General features: G+C 33.1%; 1 protein-coding gene across 3 annotated transcripts in view; it reads right to left on the reverse strand.

Annotated features, from left to right (window-relative positions):
- Positions 1-22,908, reverse strand: part of LOC125069427 (lysophosphatidylcholine acyltransferase) — a 60,436-nt gene that overhangs the window by 24,934 nt on the left and 12,594 nt on the right. The window contains exon 3 of one of the 3 annotated variants that reach the window (XM_047678919.1): positions 10,093-10,319. The exons of 1 other annotated variant lie outside the window; for it this stretch is intronic. In XM_047678919.1, the coding sequence (XP_047534875.1) occupies positions 10,093-10,319 (227 nt within the window). Of the gene's footprint in view, positions 1-10,092; positions 10,320-22,908 lie in introns of those variants that run through there. One more of the 3 variants, XM_047678921.1, reaches the window with a different exon arrangement.

The raw sequence follows: 22,908 nt of genomic DNA on the forward strand, positions 1-22,908 counted from the left end.
TCTATCATCAATAAAAATCAATAACTACGAGCAAATATTTCAAGGAATCCCAGCGTGTCAACACACAATAATATAATAACACACTTGTCAATTATAACAAAAACAATACGTTAAAAATATTAATAGTCCCAAATAACTGTGACCGACGCAAAAATGCTTGGAAATATGAGATTCACAATTAACATAAAGGTCATAATAGATTCTAGAAAATGTAAAAACACAACTTTCATAATCATAATAAACAAAAATATCGTCGTTTACGTTTGTATAATATGACCACCATTTATGAGGTTCAACTTTTCATTAATATACAAAAACCAGTACGTACAGAAAGTACTCTAAACATAGTCGTACTCTAAACATAAGTACGACGCAAATGCATGCATTACGTGAAGTGAACGCACTGCAAGAGCGTCTCAAGAGTACTTTACCGTTTACTCGACTACAACCGCACTGTTACGTAACAGACGTAACGTGCAACTAGAGTTACGGTTCATTTATTCACTTATGCAAAACTGCGCGAATAATGTGTGCAAATCCGTAAATATGAATTTATTAGAAAGATGCATATTTTGCGCGACAGACATTTTGTTTATAATTAATATTGTATATAATAATTTCAAAATAATGAGTACATGCTTGATTACACTACTCAAGCAACGATACATTTTGCTTGTGGATAATGGAATTGTCTACGAGACGTAATTGAAAAGGAGCTCTATAAAGTTATTACGTAAGTTTAGAAGTTCAATGTATTTATCACTCGTAACTCAAATGCTATTGGTAACCGATGTTACAATAACAATATTCACTAAACATAGATATAGGACATTACGGCTACACGGATGACTTCTGAAACACAGGAGTGCTACTTATGTAATGTAGATGAGATTAGAAAAAAAATCGAAAAATAATCCCCCGAGGGAGCTAAATAGGGATAAACTTAAGCTGAGTAATATAGCAAAAGGCAACGTAATAACAGACTTAATTTCAACTTAAAAAAAAAACGTAAAACGTTGAATATAGAACTGTTACTGTTTTAAAATTAGCGTCACAGATCACTCTATTTTATTTATTACTATATTAAATTATGTTTATACAATATCTTATATAAATATATATACATTTGAGGATACAAACATAAATACAATGTACACTAATATATATTACTAATTGTCATAATCCGAACGGATACCACTCGAATCAGTAATTATTTAATTGAACGAATTACACGACACCACAGAATATATTTGTATCATGATTTAACCGCGAATCAGAAGCAGTTAATTGGTATCATGTAAATCCAATTACTCTGAATACGGATACTGAATGAGGAATTAATTATTATTTTTATACGATGGCAGTTTGATAAGCACTTGACCTAGCAATTAAAAAGGTTTCGACATAGTTTTTTGATTCCAAGAAGTATGTACATTCTGTGTATTATCTTTCTAGTTCAAGGAAATTGTAAATGGGTGAACTGATGGTAAGTGGTCACCACCGCCCATAGATATAAGTACTGTAAGATATGTTAACCATTCCTTGCAACATCAATTCGCCACCAACCTTGGAAACTAATATGTTATGTCCCTTGTGCCTGTAATTACACTGGCTCGGTCACCGTTCAAGCCGGAACTCAGTAAATATTGCTATTTGGCGGTGGAAGTGACGTTTTAGTGTTACCACCTCAGACGGGTTTCCTAAATCCTACCACCATGTGATTATCATCTCTCAAATCTCTCTTAGCCAAAACTTTGGCGGAAAATTTCACGATTTTGCCTTTTTTGGACCTATAGTTTCTATCTTTAATAATTGTTTGGCCTATTCTGTTTTTGGCATGTAGTGACGTATCCACATACGTCATTACACACCAGAAACCATTCTGTACCATGCCCCATCGGTAGTTAAATCGATACTTAAAATAAGTCATATTTTTTTACAACCATTGAAGCATTCAAAATCGATATTCGAATTCGAATATCGATTCGATTCGTTGAATAATCAACTACGAATGCCTAATTAAGATAAAATTAGCTATTAGTAATTTATTCAAAACCTTGGTTACTTAGTTCGTTGATTACAAATATTTACACAATTCATCATAATCGCCAACCTTAAGATAATTAACGATTTACTGTTACGAGACTTTGACTAAGTACCACATTAATCTTAATTTTTCATCGATAAATCTTGTCAATTGCTTAAAAATATATTTTGCATTGCGCCTCTTACTTTTATCGATTCAAACATCGTCAGCATCATAGCATATTAAGATCAAAATTCATTAATTTTTAAACAGTCTATTACAATTTGGAACTGAATGACGCTAAAAGAAAATGGCGGCCTATCTTTTTTGACATTCAAGTTGATTAGAAATAAATCAAACGTCGAATAGACTGAAATAATGAGACGCTACTTTCCTTCGAAAATCGACACGAGCGTTGACAATTCCAAAAGAAAATCACATCACATCACATCACAAGCCAATCATTAGATTCTCCTTTGAAGTTAGAAAAAAAAAACAACTCTCTTAATTCTCTAACTAAATATTTTATTCGGTCTTACCCCAAGAGTTCTAGTAGTAGTAGGCACTAATTTTCGAAGTTGTTGATAAACAAACTCATTTTCCGGAGCGGGTTATGAACGGAAGATGTATATTGGCTATTGTCATTCAAGCCGATGGTTGAACGGTGCCATTCAGTAAAATGTCGAGGCGTATCATTGTCAGGCTAAATTAGCCAGACAATGAAACCAGTTTACTGCGACATATACAACAATTTAAATAATTTTACGATCTAATAATGTATTGATTACCTTGATAATTAAACTCTTTTTTATTTATTTATTGCTTTTAATTGCGTTAATTTGTGATAAGCGACGATTTCTATGATACAGTATACGTAGTTTAGAAGTCTGCAGTGTTTTTCTGAAAGAAATACTTCGTATTGAACTCATGCACTATTGAAACCGACTTATGGCGTTATCCTATTGTGTTTTTTTTTTTTTAATCTATTCTATAAGAACAAATTTAAGGCCATTAAAATTACAAATATTTTTATTTTTAATAAAACATTATAAGTCATTTTTTTAACGAAAACGTCCTGATTTTTTTTTCTCGGTAGAATTAAAATTCCTAAACGGTGATAGCATGATATTAAAATGAAAAGTGCTTATGAGAGTCTACTTAAATAAAATATATTATAATTTTGATTACATTTAAAGGATACTCAACTTAAAAAAACTATCACCGTAAGTTGCAATTTGAAATCACAAGAGTGAGACACAAATCGACTTCTTAAAAAATAGCACTGCAAATTCGAAAGTAAAAAATATAGTAAATACTCACGTTCGTTTTAAGAGAAAGTAATGTCATATGTGCTGTAGGATGTATATTGTGTTATGACGTTTTATGCCAATTAGTTAAATACATTGAAGGCGCACGAGTCTCGTGACGTAAAACGAAACGAAAAAAAATTGACTCGCTGGAAAAACGCAATTACATGTTTCAACATGAAGGATACGTGAGACTCGTCGGAATACACACTAAAAAACAAGCGGAACCCACTCGGTCTTTCGGGAAGCTTCATCGGATCAATTACGTGTACGTGTCGCAGCCAAATAATTTAATTAGCCTTTTAATTAACAGCCTAGCCATCGATCTATAGTCTTTTTTATGGCATTGGTTGGCGGACGAGCATATGGGCCACCTGATGGCAAGTGGTCACCACCGCCCATAGACAAAGGCGCTGTAAGAAATATTAACCATTTCTTACATCACATATGCGCCACCAACCTCGGGAACTAAGATGGTACGTCCCTTGTTCCTGTGATTACACTGGCTCACTCAGAAGTCTAAAACAAGTTACCCAAATCTATGAACGGAAGGTATATTCAACTATTGACAGCCTTAGATTGATATATAATTCAGGCTGCTAGTTGAGCAACGCCGTTGAAAGGCTTGCCTGCAACTTATATACATATATGATTGTCGATTGAAGAGTAACGCTGAGTCTTTTGTTCTTCTCAGTAGAATTTACACTTCGAAATGGTACTTTTCAATTTATTTATTGTAAAATGACGTTTCTAAAGTGCTTTTAAGATTTGCATGAAGTGTATTTTTATCTAGCAACGCTTACTATAAGGTGATAGATAACTGTACTCACAATTCATTTTAACATTATTTTCAGTAAACAAATCCATCCCAATAATCATACCCGCACTGAAAATTATTTATACTACTACTACGAGAATAGTCTTCCAAGATAAAATTATAAAATTTATAAAACTATTTTATCAATAATTAACAATTTTATTTTAATCTGTTGACAAACATTAGAAAAAAAAAAAACAAAATACGTATATATGCAAAAAATCTAAATTTTTATATTCTTTATTCATAAAAGCACTTTCGAATCATTCTGTTACAGCCTTGAAATAAATATAAACTTACCACCGGTTTCGGAAAGTAGATTCTACCGAGAAGAACCGGTAGAAAACAGAGAAGAAATATGTTGAACAATGCACTAATTGCATCGTCTGTAATAACTTCACATCACCGCGCGCGCTCTTCAAATTGGAACTATGAAGTTTTGTCACTAGATGGCGTTAGTAATAAAATGTAAAAAAGAAGCTTTTCTTTGTTTTTAAATATTATATCAAAAACTAACTAACTTATATCGTCGATTGATAATTTATATGTTGTAAAAATTAAAAAAATGTCTGGTAACAAATACATGCAGATTCATTAAAATAATAATAAAAAGAAATCAAATTAATAAAATTAGATACACGAAAATCAAGCAACATGTCTGTGAATATACAAACCAACAATACAGGAAAAGAATACTCTAAAGGTCAATAAACTTTACGTAAATACCAGTGTAGTTCCATAATCGGCAAAATATGAAAGCATCATGTAATTAGTCATTAACTATTTCCTTATAGAAACAAGCTCTAGACTTCAAGTAGCCTTTGTTTTTAAAGTGAAACTTTCTTTGGTAGAGAAAGGAGTAACATTTTCTAGTCGAATTTGAATGCAACGTAAACAAAGTGTAGGTACGTGTACTTACTAACACGCGCTTTTCTGTTACAAAAACATTATCATTCGAACAAAAAAGGAAGTGAATTATGTCGTGACAAATCTGAGAGCGAATGTCGCTATGTGTGAAACACGACTTTACAGTTACAACGATATCTGACTTCTACTTGAGCGACCTTAAAACTACATTAACATCACAATTAAAAGACAAAAACACGCTAAGACGATTAGCGGACTATAAAAGCTGAGAAGTAAAACGTAAAATTATAATTTATTTTTATCGTAAATCATGCTATTTCTACTAAATGTACGATTACATATTATTCCAGAATGTATAAGTCCGTACCTGACAACAGACATACTGATAGCTGTAACTTCGCCATTGGTTATATAAAAACGCTTCTTATGTTTCAAAATGAAATGAATCAACATTAAGTATGTGTAAGCCGCTTTAAAATAAATCTGAATAAATACTATCGAACGTTTTTTAAAAAGATTTTTTTTTTTTTAATATAAATTGTTGTAGATTTATTTTTAAATGTCATATAAATTAAATTTTATTTAAAAAATTTAAATGTGACACCACATTTTATTTAGTGACATAATTATTTATTTTATTGTACAATAAAGTATAAAGTAGAGTGTTATATATATACTCTGTAAAGGAACATTGACCTTATTTGCGTTCATTTTTGCGTCAAGCATTTTCATATGAAAATTTAGCATAATATAGCAGATTAGCACTATTTTTGAATAACTTATTTTCACCATGATAATATTACTTTTAAAATTGGTATCAAAGGTCATTAACACTTCCTCACTTGAATGTTTATTTTGAAGGAATCATTCAAAGTGCAGTTTATATTGTTTTGTAGTTCGACTTTATCTTATATGTTATCTGTAAGAATCCTATAGTTTACATCTAGTTAATCTGATATCAGAGCCAGTAGGTAAATCTTCTATGGTTACTTGTAAATCTCTCGAGTTTGAGCTCATTTGGATTGTTTTATAAATTATAAATACACTGACAAAATTGATTAGTACGTTTTTGAGTTTTTAAGTACTACTTATCAAATAGAACATCTAAAAAGTATATTGAAAAAAGCCAAATGTAAGCAAACGTCCGAACATATACATCCCAGTCATAAATATCCATCCTACTGAAAAGGTAAAGAATTGGATAAAGAAATATAAACAAAGATATTATCTATTCTGTAAAGTTAAACTTTGCACGATTTACTTTGATGTACATCGAAAGTCATAAATCTCCAGCTTTAACTAAAAATATATATAAAACCTTTTTAGTTCGCTGTTTAGTTAATTTCGTACGATGCGGACGTTGAATTGTAAATATTTATTTTAGTATTAATTTTAACTAATACGATTAAATTTAATTACCTATCTAGCCGACTGCGGTCTTAATGCCTCAATTAATTTTGACAAATGAGATGTTAAGTGACATTACCAAAAATTAAATATGGCGGCTAGTGATGTTCACAATAAAACCAGTTCACCATTTGTTGTTGTTTTTTGCATTTAAATAGACGTGTAATCCGTAGTCTGGTTTTTATATTATAACTTACAATTACGAAAGCGATTTAATGCACTACATATTTCAAATAAAAGTGGCCCCGCCGTGTCCGTCTGTTTATCTAAACGCAATAAACTCAAATACTACCGAACGGATTTTCATACCGTTTACAGCAATGGACGGAATGATTCATCAGGTCTAGGTTTATAACTAATGATGATATAGTGCACATTGGCTAGAGTATAAATTATTGTTGAAAATTTCGGAAGAAATCATTCTGATTTCTTAGTCAGAGCTCTTGCTTTACTGGTGTGCGTCGCGTTAAACAATACAGTTATATGCATTACCGTATTAACGTTTTATGTAGTTTGTAGCTCTTGCTGTACATGCGAAGCCGGGCGGTTCTAGTGTGATATAATTATTTAATGTTTATAGATGAAAAAATACATAAATGTACCTAAAAGTAATAGTATTTATCTTATATGCTTTATTAATTCGCATTATAATCGTCGATTACAGGCGTAACTCTCGTAAACATCAAGAAATTAAACAAGTTATAAGAATTCAGATGTACGTAACCAAGAGCAAACACTACGAAAGAAATGTTTATGTATAAATTCGCCAGACACCTAAAAGTCATCATAGGTCATTTAACACCGATAGAGTAACTATTTTTCTCTTATGAACTCTGTGGACAGACAAACTGGGGCAACTGGGCCACCTGATGGTAAGAGGTCCCCATTGCCCATAGACAAGGGCGCTGTAAAAAAAATTAACCATCTCTAACATCGCCAAAGCGCCACCAAACTTGAGAACTAAGACGATAAGTTCTTTGTGCCTATAGTTACACTGGCTCGCTCACCAATCAAACCGGAACACAGGAACACTGGATATCTATTACTGTTTTACGGCAGAATATATCATGAGTGGTTGGTACCTACCCAGAGGGGCTTGCACCAAACTAATATAGCAATCCGTATTCTTGATATAAAAAAGCCAATGCATTTAAAACTCGACATCTTAATTCAATACATACATTTGCATAATGTATTTTGGTCTCAACAGCTTAACCGTTCATCGTCGTGATATGTCAAATTAAATTGGAGTCTTGTGCTAAATAACCCATTAAGTCGTCTTAACATTGAACGCGTAAAGGTTTTTTTTTTATCATTAGCAGCCTTTATAGGTAAAGATGTAATGAGCATAAAATGCATCGTTGATATTCTTCAAAGAATCACATTGACAATTATATTATTACGTTATTAAACATATGTTTTACAATACAAAACCCCTCATTAATTTAATGGTAGCTCACAATCATGTTAACAAACTTAAAATTTTCACAGGAAACCGGTTGTGGAACGGTATTCAAATAAAATTCATGACTGTTTATATATAATCTGTAAAACTTTAACCATCATTATAATGAGAATTAATGTCGTCAGTTTATCTCATAGCATTACCCTCTTGACAGATTTAGGACAATCATTCTTAAAGAACACTAGTGGGACATACTAATGAGAATGTTTCGACAGAAAATCAAATATTTTGTTAATGGCCCGACTTTGGGGGCCATTCATTTATTACATAAGACTATTTTTGCTTGTTTTTGACGCCCTTCCTCTTATAATAAGAAAAAATAAGAATAGGCCGACCCCCTCTCCCCTGTTTAATATTTATTACGTAAGAATCTTATAGAAAAAATGAACCTCGACAATTGTACCATTTTCAAATAATTTTAACTTTGCCAATTTTTTTATCTTACGTAAGAACTATCGAGATTCCTTCACTCCCCCCACCCTTGTAAGAAAACATAAGACATAGTCGAACCCACTCCCCCCTTAATCGTCTTTCGTAATAAATGAATGGCCCCTTGGATTTGCACCTTAATATCTGCGACCCCGAGTCAGCCACTGGACCAACGAAGCAGACCGTTTATGCAATAATAAAATTCGTATAAATAGACAAAAGCGGTTAAGGTTACAGTCTATATGTCAGATTTTTTGTTCGGATGTTGTCTAATAATTCAAAAATTAATGGATCAAGTAAGAGATAAAATTAATCATACTTGGATTTATTTTTAATGGTATATCATTTATTATCTGTGAATTTTAACTCTTGATATAAGTTATCAAACACAATAAGGTTTGATATAAATTTCAATTTAACGCATTATACTAAGTATCGTTCATGTTAATTTGAAAAAAAAACCAATCGAATCAATGTATGCCACCGACATACGAGCACTTTTGTTTAATTGCTTTTTTTGTATGTTTTTAAAATCTGATTTTAAATGAATTGTAAAATTCTTATGAGAAATAAAGATCTTAAACTCAAACATCTTTCAAAAAAAAAAACTAAAATAAAAACAGACATTTTCTGTAATTATTACGTTAATATACAAAACTGTAGTCTTTCGTAATTTGATTTATTTATTTCAAGTATCATATCATGCTCATGAATCGAGAAACGGCGTTAAAGCGGTGAACTGCGAGTTATACTGTGGTACCGTTACCGCGGCTACACATACGTGTACATAAAACGTCGGCTACTAAAGTCACATGTGTGGTATGGCATGTGTGAAATATCGCGCATATTTATTGACATTTTCTATATGATAGATTTACAGTAAGGATAATATTTCCAACTATTTACCAGAATTCTCGAATGTGTGGCGCCAGATTTATATTTCGGTTAATTCCCCAACTGCAAGTCATAGAAAATAGTACCAGATTTTACCTTAAAAAATGTGTCAACATTCATCGCGTTCCGTGCGTAAACCTCCAAGTTGAAAATGTACCTCTGCATATTAAGAAGCAGTAGCAGATACGACCTTTTGTCAGTCAATAAGAAATTATGTGAAAAGGCATGTTTGATGAATATTTTAGGCTTGTGAATAATAAATGCTTTTACCTTACGTTATGCAATTGAACGGGTTCAAGGTGGTTAATATTGAAAGAAAGTTTTTTGGCACCGCCGCGCCGCAGCGGTTAAAACAAACTACTTTAGCCAAATACTAAAGAAAACTCTTTGGCAATACTAAATGCATTCCTAAAAACTTCGAGCAGATCTATAAAGGATTTTTAACCTAAAAGCTTTAACAAAAATATAAACAAAAAAATCTACTGCGATTGCGTACGAAGTACTGATTTCCTGGAACGGTAAAGCCAAAATTCTTAAAACAAAAAAGACACTAGCGTTAAAAAAACGAGAGGTGTCGTGGAACACCCGGTTGGAACGAAGTTCCTTTCACTTTATATATATTAATTAACAAACAATAAAATAAATCAACAACATTTTATAATAATTAAATAACAATGATAAAACAATAAAAAAAATAGAAAGAGACAGGGAGAAAGAGAAAGAGAGAGAGAAATATCGCCCGGAAAGGCATAACGCATTTTCCTTACGTAATGATTTCTACCAGTTCAAACTACTATGAGCTGCGTAAGAGAACTTCGTTCCAACAAACCAAAGATAACAAAACTACACACAGAACATGCCAAACATACACGCCACCTACGTCCTATAAAGGGCAGCCTCGCGGTGTCAGCCTTCGCGACCACGCTGGGAGCTCCAAGGCAGACTATAGCAATTGCGTCGAAGAACGACGAGTGTGGCGCGATGACCAGTACAGGCGCGTCACGTGGACTCTTTGGAAGATGTTCACGACCCACCACCCGGACGCGATGGAACCCAGCAGCCACCACCACCAATCGTACGAGAGATAGAATCGAGAAGCGCAGTTTGCTAGAACGAGACAGCAGTGTTAGTATAATTATAAAATTGGGACGATTAGTTTTGAGAGTCGAACGTTCTTGAATACAATTATTTTAGGTTGACCTAAAGATTTTGTGTTACATTTTCAAACGTAGTGGAGATGTAAAAAATCTCCTACTGTCGAATCTAACATCAATGATTGAATGATCTGATTTTCATAATATCTAAGTTCTAGTTTAAAAAAAAAAAAGAGTCATATTCACAACTTATATGTAATGATTAAAGCGTTATGTATATAAAACCTTCTTTTGAGTTTGTAAGAGGTTACATTTATTTGATTCATTCGTTCAAGTATACACATACACACAATCAAATAATACAATTCACTAACGCACACAAACAAACATGTCATAAATTGTACATGAACTGATTAAATTAAAGAACGGTGTGTAATGACACATTTAAATTAAAGCTGATTTGTGTTGATCAACAACGTTAGCACAGTTCTTAAATAATCCACTATTAAGCAAAATTGATACGGATATAATGTATATTCCACCAGACACGAACGAACAATTCAAACGTTATAATAACTCTACTATTCGATACATTTATTTTACTTAAAGTAAAAGCTTGTAATTTTTAAATATACCGAAGCTCGACTAAGACCTCTTCTCGAGGGTGTGTAATGAAGTAAGCACGTGAAATTTCAGTGATGCTTGCCCAGATTTGCGCCCGCAATCTTTGGTCTCGATTGACATTTTCAAACCAGCTCAGGTTTACACTTACAGTTACAAATGAATATAAATTGTCTTTCTCACCTTTGTCACATTTATTTAAGATCAACGCAATGTGTTCAACAAACATTGCTAGAAATATGGTACATCAGATATTAACGTCCGCCAGTCATTGCTGGAAGTACTTTTGACCCTTAATTAGTCACGATAGAAGCTGTTTAGACGGTAAGTGATAATAGTAAGAGCCGAGATGGCCCAGTGGTTAGAACGCGTGCATCTTAACCGATGATTTCGGGTTCAAACCCAGGCAGGCACCACTGAATTTTCATGTGCTTAATTTGTGTTTATAATTCATCTCGTGCTCGGCGGTGAAGGAAAACATCGTGAGGAAACCTGCATGTGTCTAATTTCAACGAAATTCTGCCACATGTGTATTCCACCAACCCGCATTGGAGCAGCGTGGTGGAATATGCTCCAAACCTTCTCCTCAAAGGGAGAGGAGGCCTTTAGCCCAGCAGTGGGAAAATTTACAGGCTAATGGCTAATGCTAAAATGGTAATGATAATAGTAGTGACGGATGCGTGTATCAGAAAAAAAAAAAACAAGAATAAAGATGTTTAGGACACAGGAGTTCAGATGTAATGACTCTCGGAACTACCAGAAGCCATTAAGCATTATACGGCACAAGATTTACATATAAATATATATATATATAGTTATTCAAGTATTTTAAGAGGCCTTTATAGGCAGCCTATATGTCGGCCGCATTGTTACACGCTAATGTGACTTGAATTAATATTCAATTGTCACAAATTTGAAATTTTAATTGTTATTTTAAACGTTGTCAACATAAACAGTGCTATTATGATCAGTATTAAATAAAATGTTTAGTTTAAATGTCTTCGAGTAGACAGATACCATACCGCAAAAAAACTATGTTTCAAATATAAACTGACGAAATTATATATTACACAAATGACTTACTTCCTCATAATAATTAAAGCTTTACTTATACATTTTGATCAGTGGCTGATTTATTAAACAATGTTGTGTCTTTTTCTTTCGAATGTCAAATCAACGATGATAGAAAGGGAGAAATTAGTATTTAACTAAACAAAAAACAAAGATATTAAGTAAGGATGTATGTTTTAATTTAAATATTTCATAATTATAATGTACAAGCGGCTATTCCACGACATTTACGTAAATATTTGATCATAAAACCTAATATTGACAGTATTACCAACGAATTCTATTGATTCTGTTATCCAACAAGATTTTTTGTCAAAAGTTCATTGAACTCTTCAAAATAATACACATGCAGATGAATACTTGAATAAATCATGATAATACGATAATAATGTTCTAGACGGCGCAGCGCATCTATCTGAACCCAAACTAAAGTTGTGATGGACCGAATCGGAAATCGATTCAGTGCGCTCAACCTCGCTCATATATTTGGAGTTCCAATGTTTGCCGATCACGGGACGAATTCTACAAGCAATTTGCCAATTTATCGCGATTCAATCGAGACGTTATCGTTCCTGTTCAGCCATTTTCCTGTTCAACTAAAACAAAAATCTAGCCGCAGTTTAGTCGACGTTGTATCGGTATAAAATCGTAACCATTATATATGAGTAATATAGACAACTCAGCTGATGTTTATTTCTGTATGGAATAGTCGATATTGTATCGAAATAGAATCAGGTAGAGCCGACGTGGCCCAGTGGTTAGAAGGCGCACATCTTAACCGACGATTGAGTGTTCAAACTCCTATATATATAAGGCCTATAGATACATTGGCTAACTCATCCTTCAAACCTTGACACAACAATGCTGAGTAGGTACTGCTGTTTAGCGATAAAATATCTGTGGAGTGGGCTTGCATACAGCCCTACCACCTAGTGAAATTTTAATTAAAATTTAATAATTTGATTTAAATATACAAACACAAGTATTTGTGTGCCGAGATGGCCCAGTGGTTAGAACGCGTGCACGTGCATCTTAACCGATGATTTCGGGTTCAAACCCAGGCAAGCACCACTGAATTTTCATGTGCTTAATTTGTGTTTATAATTAATCTCGTGATCGGGTGTGAAGAAAAACATTGTGAGAAAACCTGCATGTGTCTGATTTCAACGAATTACTCCCACATGTGGAAATATGCTTCTAACCTTCTTATCAAATCGAGAGGAGGCCTTAGCACAGCTGTGCGAAATTTACAGACTGTACATGTAGAATCAGTTACCTATTTTAAAATAGTAGAATAGACCCCACTGAGACTGACCGATCGCGTGAATATATTCCATTATCTATTATTATTGGCGGGTAGCAAACCAATGTGACCTAATTTTAATATTAACCAAACCGAGACTCTGACCTATGTCCTTTTAAACTTAATAAGAAGATTCGAAATCATATAGTATAGCTTTGTTATTTTCTTCAATAATACTTGCAACGTCAACCTTAGAAAGTAATACATACACCAACTAGTAAGAATTTAGTTACTTTGTTAAAGTAAAAATTTCCCTTAAAAGCATTTACATGAACCGAAACGTCTCAGTTGTCGAAACGTGTGCATTTTAACCAATGATTGCGAATTCAAAGCGAGGCAAGCACAACTGAATTTTCATACATTGAATTTTTGTTTATAAATCATCTCGTGCTCGTTGAAGGACAACATCGTTAGGAAACCTGCATGTGCCCAATTTCAATGAAATCTGTGTACATGTATATAAGGCGGATTGGAGCAGCGTGGTGGAATAAGCTCCAAACCTCCCAACAAGGAGACCTTAATCCTTAGCCCAACAATTATACATTTACTGCATTACTTTACTTTAATTAATTGATAGATATTTATATATTCTATTTCTTTATTATCAGCACTCTTATACTTACAGTTTTTAAAACATACAATAAACATATTGTCTTCAGTTAAGGTAAAAAATGTAGATTTAAGATGAATCTATACCATATACCATTACATGAACGAGATATATATATATTTAATATAAGAATTGCGTTAATTATTAATTAATAAAATGTAGTTAATCAATCGAGGTCTCGATAAATATTAACATAATCACCAAGCAGATTTTGTGAAACTACTTTTATTTACAATTGTTTTTCGCCGGCGGTTCGCTTGCGTATTAGGAATCAAGGCTGGCATAAAAATTAAAAATAATGAAATATACAACCTCCTTTAGTAGCGAAGATTGAAATTAGCAACGGGTAAGACGTCACTGCGGCATTACACGTCGTTTTTTCATATAATATTTATAGCTCGCCGTTTCGACAACGTATTTGGGGGTTTGAGATATTAAAGTCTATCATCGCCCTTGGGGTTTCAGCTTACTTCATAACAAATTGTACCAAATTCGGTTCAATGGTTTGGCCGTGGAAGAGCAACAAACAGACAGACAGAGTTACTTTCGCATTTAGAATATTAGTAAAGATATGCCTTTATAGTTCGAATAAAATGTCTGCCTATAATAAAGCTATTATAAGATTAAACATATTATATCTATATTAAAGTATTGAAAAAGAAAATTAAACACGATTTCGTTTGATTTGTACACACAGATAACGTTACAAGCAAAATGGTTCATAGTGATATTTATCCGAAAATGTTTTTGACAAAGTTTTAAGTTACTTGATTTTGAAAAAGTATGTTAATATAACACCAATACTGGACAAATATTCTTGTTTTCTTATACCACTAAGCTTCTTCAATGGTGACTTAGTTTTGACATAATATTTATGTCAGAATTGCATCAGACACACATTCCACCGACCACGAGATAAATAAATTAGAAGCACATTAAGTACAGGAACCATTTAATTATTGCTAGTTTTAATTTTATCACTTGTTAAGATCCAAGTGTTCTTTATACTAAGTCACATGAACTATTATTTTCAAATATATTATTATTAAACATAAAAAACGTAAAGATATTTTGTGAGACACTCGGTTGGAACAAAAATTAATTTAAACAATTATACAAAACCGTATATATAATAGAAAGAGACAGATATAAAAAGAAAGAGAGGAAAAGGTCGCCTGTTGGAGACAGTAAAGTTTTTCCTTACTTGTCGATGTATCCCAGTTCATTCTGATATATGCCGCGTAAAAGAACTTCGTTCCAAAATTCAAAAAAATAAATACAACTATAACCTCTTTCGAATTCAATTATGTTTCCGACTTTACTTGACAAAACTAGAAAGCTCGAATAGAGGCTAGGTAAACTCTCAGACCTAATTAAGATTTTTACCGTTACGAATTTCGTGTCTGCGCTTACGCCTATGTGGATATAACCTTGACTTAAATGACCCACACAGAGTCATAGGACAGTGAACTTGAAACTGTACATAAGGTTGCGATATATAAAGATATGTAGTTTTTAATAACGGTACCCGTTAAAATGTATTTTGAATTAAACATGCACTCGATACTAAATTTAAACGTATAAAAGAACTGTGACCGGCCGGTTTTGATACTTTTTTAAAGATTATTAAACTCTCGTTTCTGAAACGCTTATTAGTCCAACTTACGATAAATATTATTAAATTGCAAGCTGAATTCGAACAACTTAATCTTTGAGCAGGTACCTATCCGATCATGATAGCTCATTCAAGCTGTACGTTCTTACATTAAGTTATATTCAATTCAAGTCGATATAACTTGTAAAAAATACACATTCAACCAATATGTTGAATAAAAAAATAATAATAAACGTAATCGCAAGAAAATTAAATTAATCTAACAAACGAGTTAAAATTGAGTTAAACATTGACACGTGTGTAGACGCGTCAAAGTTTAACTTAATTTTACCTATGCCGTTGCAAACGAGAAGCCCTGCAAGAAAACCTTTATCACTTACCTACTTTTACATTTAATTACATTATTTGTTACATTATTTCACAGATATTATTTCTTTAAAGGAAATGTAAATGTTCTTTCCTTGAGGAGATTTGGAGATTACTTCAACACACAGCTCCAATTCGTACAACCAACGAGATTTTATTAGAGCAAATAGGCAGATTAAAATCTATTGGTGATTATCTATATTTGAACTCATAAACTTCAATTAAAATTCAAGTATTCTAAGCACAGAGTCATCGCGGCTCTTCTATTCTGTACTGTTAAACTTAAATAATGAACGATGCATAATTAGAACTATTACAAATCATAATTAATCGTTTAATCTTTTATCTGATAAGACGTAATTTATCAACGATCTAAAGAGGCCATTTAGTTAAACACTGACTGACTTTCCTTCTGTCAGTTTTGACTTGATATACACAACATTATTTGGTAGTTTTTGATAAATTGGTTTCAGAGTTTTGTGGAAGCCCGTTTTAGTAGGTACCACTCACTCATCCTGCTAAACATAAATACTTAGTATTGATATTTAGCAGTAGTAGACATCTTAGTTATCAAGGTTGGTGGCGCAACGGTGATGAGCAGAAGTAATAGTGAATATAACTTACTGTAATGTATACGGTTGTGACCATTTATCATCAGATAATATTATCTTATATTCTATACTAGACAGTTTGTCTTTACGGTAATATGCGTAAGCGATCCCGTGACGTCATACGAAAACGGACGGATTGGGTACCGCTGGTATTTAATAGGTATTACGATTCTTCAGCGCCGGCAACCCTCACATACTTTCCACATTATATGGGTGAAACACGCAAAGGCGTTATTCCAGCGAAAAAAAAAAAAGAAAGTTCGCCTGAGTACTGCATAAAAATGCCAAAAAAAGATAAGCAACTATATTTGATAAGAAATCTAAGACTACAAGACCAAGACACGTGTTCATCACATGCTTAATATTTTATTTGTTTAACGGTGGTCAAATGACAACGAAAACATACCGTGGAACGTCACGCTCGGTAACGGAAAATGGTAAAACTACGTTCAACTAAGCCTAATCTTAATAAGACGATACTTTCTCTCTACTTCAGATTGTCAAACTGTTACATCGGAACAGGTAGAACAAGTTAAGTACGGAAGCTGCACTTTGCTTGTGTTCCCAGTACCCTAATGTTACAAATACGAAAGTGAATTTGTTTGTTATACTTACACGTAATTTACCTTTTGGTGACCATATATTTGCATTCCCTTATCTCTCACCCGAATCTAAATGCGGTACAATAAGTTATATCTGTGTATAAAGGTTATCAGGAATACATAGAAGAACATAAGGTAGTCGTCACTTGCAACGGCCTGCTAATTCCGAACTTTGAGTTGTTATGCCACTGAGATATTATAACAATTGTGCCCAGTCAACCTTTATCGACTTGAAGAGAATTTAACCTAGGAATTTGGGATCACAAAACCAGCCAATGCGGTGTTTATAATACTGAGAGTATCAGATACAAAATCTTAATATATTTATTAAAATGATAATTAGTAGCGACAGTGCAAAATATCAAGTAGGCAAATCGATTGTAATTAATAACGCCTGTCCATACTGTGTAGCAATAACCAATACTATAATTAGACATCGTTCAGGTCAACCCTGACACCTGAGTTAGGTCATCATACGTGTAATTACAAATGGTCGACATGTATTCTGAAATACAGCAATACAAAGCATCGTAGACATAGTATAGGCAGGATATAAAAAAAATGTATTGTTGTGTATGGTGGTAAGAGTAACTACTGATTTTCTTGCCGGTTCTTCTCGATAGAATTAACTTTCCGAACCGGTGGTAGCTTTAAATTTAATTCAACACTGTAACATGACGACTCAAATGTGCTCTCATGAATCTACTTGAATAATGAATATTTTAATTTTGTTTTTATAGCTGTATAGTTAATGATAGCTACATACATAACAGAATCTATAAAAATACTAGCCAAATATGGAGCGGATGTAAAAACGAAAAAAAAATTATGTTAATCTTTTAAAATAAAAACTAAATTCAGATTTTCATTCTCATCAGTTTTTTTTTTTTAATTCGGGCGACATTATGTTACGCCATTATTTCTGTTTTCCAAATTAAACTTGTTAATTACATACAACTTGGATTATGAGCAATGGGTATAATTTTAGACTGAATAGTCTCAATCTCAACTCTTTTCGTATCGTAGAAAAAAAAAGTATTCATTAAAATTCCACCCAGTACTTTGTGATGCCCACGCAAACCAACATTATTGGCTATATACATATATTTCATACACAGATGTATTTTTAAACATTTTGATGTATGTTACATCTATACTTCCTTTACAAACAATATAAACCTGTGAAGCAAAACGAAATGAAATCTTACAAGTCGTCAATTCGAATTCTAAGCACATAAAGGGTGCAATGAGGTTGCTTTCAACAGTAAGAAGCCACAATAATGCCTGTATACGTTTACGCCTCAATCGATTTTGAACATTGTACCGTCGGATACGCAGAAATCTTCAGTGTTTTGCACTTTACGCCGACATCAGAAGTTGATGCACAAGTATCAAGAATAAATAACAAAATAATGTTATAAAATTAAGTACTTTTTCAGTGATAATTTCAGACTACGTAATACTTATAAATACAATTTGATAAACTTCTAAAAAAATGTTACCAATTTTATCGCGAAACTACGCATTACCACAGATTATTCAAGATCTCGACCAATGATAGCACGTCAATTTAATGTCAAAGTTATTTATTTGTCTTTACTCTTAGGGTCGTCACACACGAGCCAATGGCCACAACCATAAGACGCAGCCACCGCAAACGGTTGACGCCGGCGAGTCCATAAAATGTCTGAAAACTACATATGCCGTTAGCGGCTTTTGTGGATGTGGCCGCTGGCTCGTGTGTGGCGACCCTTACATATAGAACAGATTGTACTTACACACTTGCTTAATACGACCACGCTAGGTAAGTCCAATAATACATAGTTCTTACAAGAAAAGAAACAAAAAATACATTTTCACAAAATAAAATAATCATAAACATATGAAAATAGGATCGATAGAAAAGTATTGCCAGTCACCAAAAATCCTCTATAAGATTGGTCTATACCGAAAGATTATGCCAAGTAATCGTTTCGCAATTTTACCTAGAAAATTGGATAAGTATGTCAGGCTATTTATTTTAAAACACGCAATATATTTACAGTTATAAAATACAATAAGATCTTCGTGCACAGTTAAATGCGCTAAAATAGTAGTAATAATACCATACATATTGTATATGCGTCATAAAATCGAGCAAGACACTTCTAGTCGCAGAGTTTAACTCGTTATTCGGACCGGGTCAGGCTAGATTAGTTTAACACGACTATTTCCTATTCAGAAATACGATTCTCATTTTCAGTAAAAAAAAAATGATGGCTTCCGTGTGGCTTTGTGGACAGAACTCGTCAAACGGAGATAGCCGGTTCAATACCAGGCTATCAAAACTGATTTGTTATATGATAGATTTATGTTTTTAATTAATTATTAGGTGGTAATGGAAAACATTGTGTGGAAATTTACGCATGTGTCGGCTCGGATGTTTAAAAGAAAATGCAGATAGAGCGCAAGGAACATTATAATGAATAAACTAAAACGTATGCAAATTCTAACGTTATCTGTAGTAATTAAAAATCTGTTAATACGTCAATAATGATATAAATAAAAAGACACGTCGTTACGCACTTGCGCAATATCATCATCCGCCTTTTGCTTTTATAATCTGAGTTTATCGAGTGTAATTTTGCCGCATTGGAGCAGTGTGGTGGAATGAGCTCTGAAACGCCTTAAGAAGGTTAAAAGCGTTTGCCTAACAGTTTATTTCCGGACTTATCATTTAAATTAAAAAAACAGTTTTTCTAATCTCTCGTATTTTTTTATTTATAAAATACAGATTAAAAATATACTTATATCAAAATTTATGGTAGATGACTACAATTAAATGCGCAATTCTTCGTAACACATTCATTTTCACTTGTACTTAATTTTAATTAAAACTTGTTGTGTATTTAATGCAAATTCGAGTGTACTTCATTGAAGTAGACCGACGGGCACTTTAATAATTAATTTCGCAAGCCTGTCACATAATTTCTACTAACTTTTTACTTTTGCAAAACCGGTTTCGAAATTATTATTTTTTTTTCTTAAACTAACGCGAAACTTTACTCTATCATAGACAACCACTGAATCTTTTTTTTCTAAAATAATCAAATCTTAAAGCACATAATATCATCTAAATTTCTCTATGACTGATAATTACACAAATTTCAATTGTACTGAATTGTTGATTGGATTGACCCAATAGAATAATATGGAACTAAATTTGGGACGTACCATTTTTGATCTGGTGCCTGTAATTGCAAAGACTCACTCATCAAGTCGCAATATAGACATACAATGCTGATTACAGATAAGCTGATTAGTAGGTGGTACCATCTAGAATATTTTCTACAAAACACAACCAGACTTTATGAGTTAGGTGCACTTTTAAAAAGCATTAATCTATTTTACGTTACCGTTCAATTTATGTATAATATTACTTAATAATTATTATACACAAATATATACTTCGTCTTTATAAGATAAATATTTAAGGTGAGTGTGAAAATGATAAAAAACATGAACATACTTTTATCACATATACATATTAAAATACATTAATAAACTTATTTACACCTAATGTATATTCAGTTTGAATTTGACTATTTTATCTATTAAGATGTTCGAATCCTTGAAAGATCGATTATAATTCATTCGTCGCAATATTGCAACACTCGACATTGTCTCAATTCGATACGCCACGCTCTACAAAGCCAACCTTGTAGAGACGCACAACCTGGATATATGGCATCTTCTGTGCAATGCAACTAACCGCGTCGAAATTATTTTTAACTTATATGCATATGTCATTATCTAAACCCTAGGATACCTCAATATCAAATTACACTACTATCGGTACAACATGGTAACAGACAGATACTTAGCTTTCGCATTTATTGAGAAAGTGTACTTAGTAGGTCACGAAGCGACAAGTCTCTTCCCGACCCAGAAAAACCTTATGTACGAGGGAAGGTCCAAAAGTCCGCGGATTCAAATGATTGTTATTTCAATAAAATATTAAAAATTTTTGACAATCTTCGATTACAAAACATTTAGCAGTTCACATATAATGCATTTTTCTAGTTGAACCTGATTGGACTTTTTTGTTTGACTATTTATAAGCCCTTTAAAATGTCTGGCACATAGCAAGGCCACTTTAATTTTTTCCGTTAACCATTGTCTGATACGTCTCCCGCGTCATGTTAGTATGCCAGAAATATTCATGCAAGTGCCAACAACTGTTCAAAGTATCGACTCAATAGATGAACGATTCGTATCCGCATAGGAGAAGCATTTGTTTTTACATTCCCCATATAATATTTTATCAATAATTGTTCACATTGTATTCGAATATATTTTTGTTGCAAAATAAACGCTCTAGATTTTTAAATAAAGATATATCTCTGACTGGATGTGTTGGGTTGGGTGTATAACTAAAATTTGGTACGGGGAAGAGGTCGACCTAATAAGGTAATGATAGAAATGGATATGAACGATCAGATGACGAAAAATAGAGGAGAATGGAAGGAAAAGATATACTACGCCCACCCCAAGGGTAAGAAAGTTGGCAACGCTCGCTTTATAAGCTATTGAAAATATAATTGAAAACTAATAGCCTTTTCACGATACTAATAAAATAGTTTATCATTATTAAAGTTAAATTTAGCTCATTTATCGACGAAAGGATTTAGACGTTTCAGCTTTACTAGTACATGAAGTACACAAGGTCATATGCATTGCCATGGAAACATAGAAAGAAAATACATACAGGAATATTGTACAAATACGACGCCATTACCATCGGTGTACATTTGAGCACGGTGAATATTTAAGTGATATGTTGAATTATGGAATTTCCTAATACAACGATAAATTTATTAAATTACAATGCAACGCATGCTTTAGCTCTTATTATCTTTACTAATATTATATTTGCGAAACTCTGTCGGTTTGTCTGTCTTTCGCTCTTTCACGGCCAAACCACCGAAATTAGCTTGATGAAATTTAGTATGACGCAAGATTGAACTCCGAGCAAGGTCATAGGCTTTTTATACCTATCACCTGACGACCAATCCCTAAAACGCGAGCGAAACCGCTAGCAGCAACTAGCATAATATTAACATAAGTACGTGAAATTGGTTATTTGTTACTTTATTATTAATTAATGGAATCAGGAATCGGGTTACGTCATAGGATAATAACAGTTTTTTTTTAATCATTAAAATGAACATCTTGATTATGCCGAAAATCGGGCAGGTAACGGCCAATTCTAAATACAAATGAGTGTCTTAGCGTGTCTCGGGTGCTTGTAATGGTTCCACTTCAACTGCGACGCGAAGGCCAACTTGAAACGTCACTTTGTAAACTAGATTGACATTGATCAATCCATAAAGCAAATATACAATCATTTAATTTGAGTTTTTTATGTTATTCGTTGGTGGACGAGCAAATGCCACCTGATGGTAAGTGGTCACCACCGCCGATAGACAATGACACTGTAAGAAATCTTAACTATTCCTTACATCACCAATGCGCCACCAACCTTGGAAACTAAGATATTATGTCCCTTGTGCTTGTTGTTACACTGGCTCACCCACCCTTCAAACCGGAACACGACAAAACTGAGTACTGTTGTTTGGCGTTAGAATATCTGATGAGTGGATGGTACCTACTGAGACGGGCTCGCACAAAGTACCACCAAGTAAATTATATTTTTGTATTAGGATTTCGTCCATAACTTTATAAGTTTTAAATACTTTCGTTTTCTTGTTGGAGCAGGAAAATCGAAACTGTCGAAAGTCTGAATTGAGAAATTCAGATGTTT

Source organism: Vanessa atalanta, chromosome 15, assembly GCF_905147765.1.
Source record: "Vanessa atalanta chromosome 15, ilVanAtal1.2, whole genome shotgun sequence".
NCBI lineage: Eukaryota > Metazoa > Arthropoda > Insecta > Lepidoptera > Nymphalidae > Vanessa > Vanessa atalanta.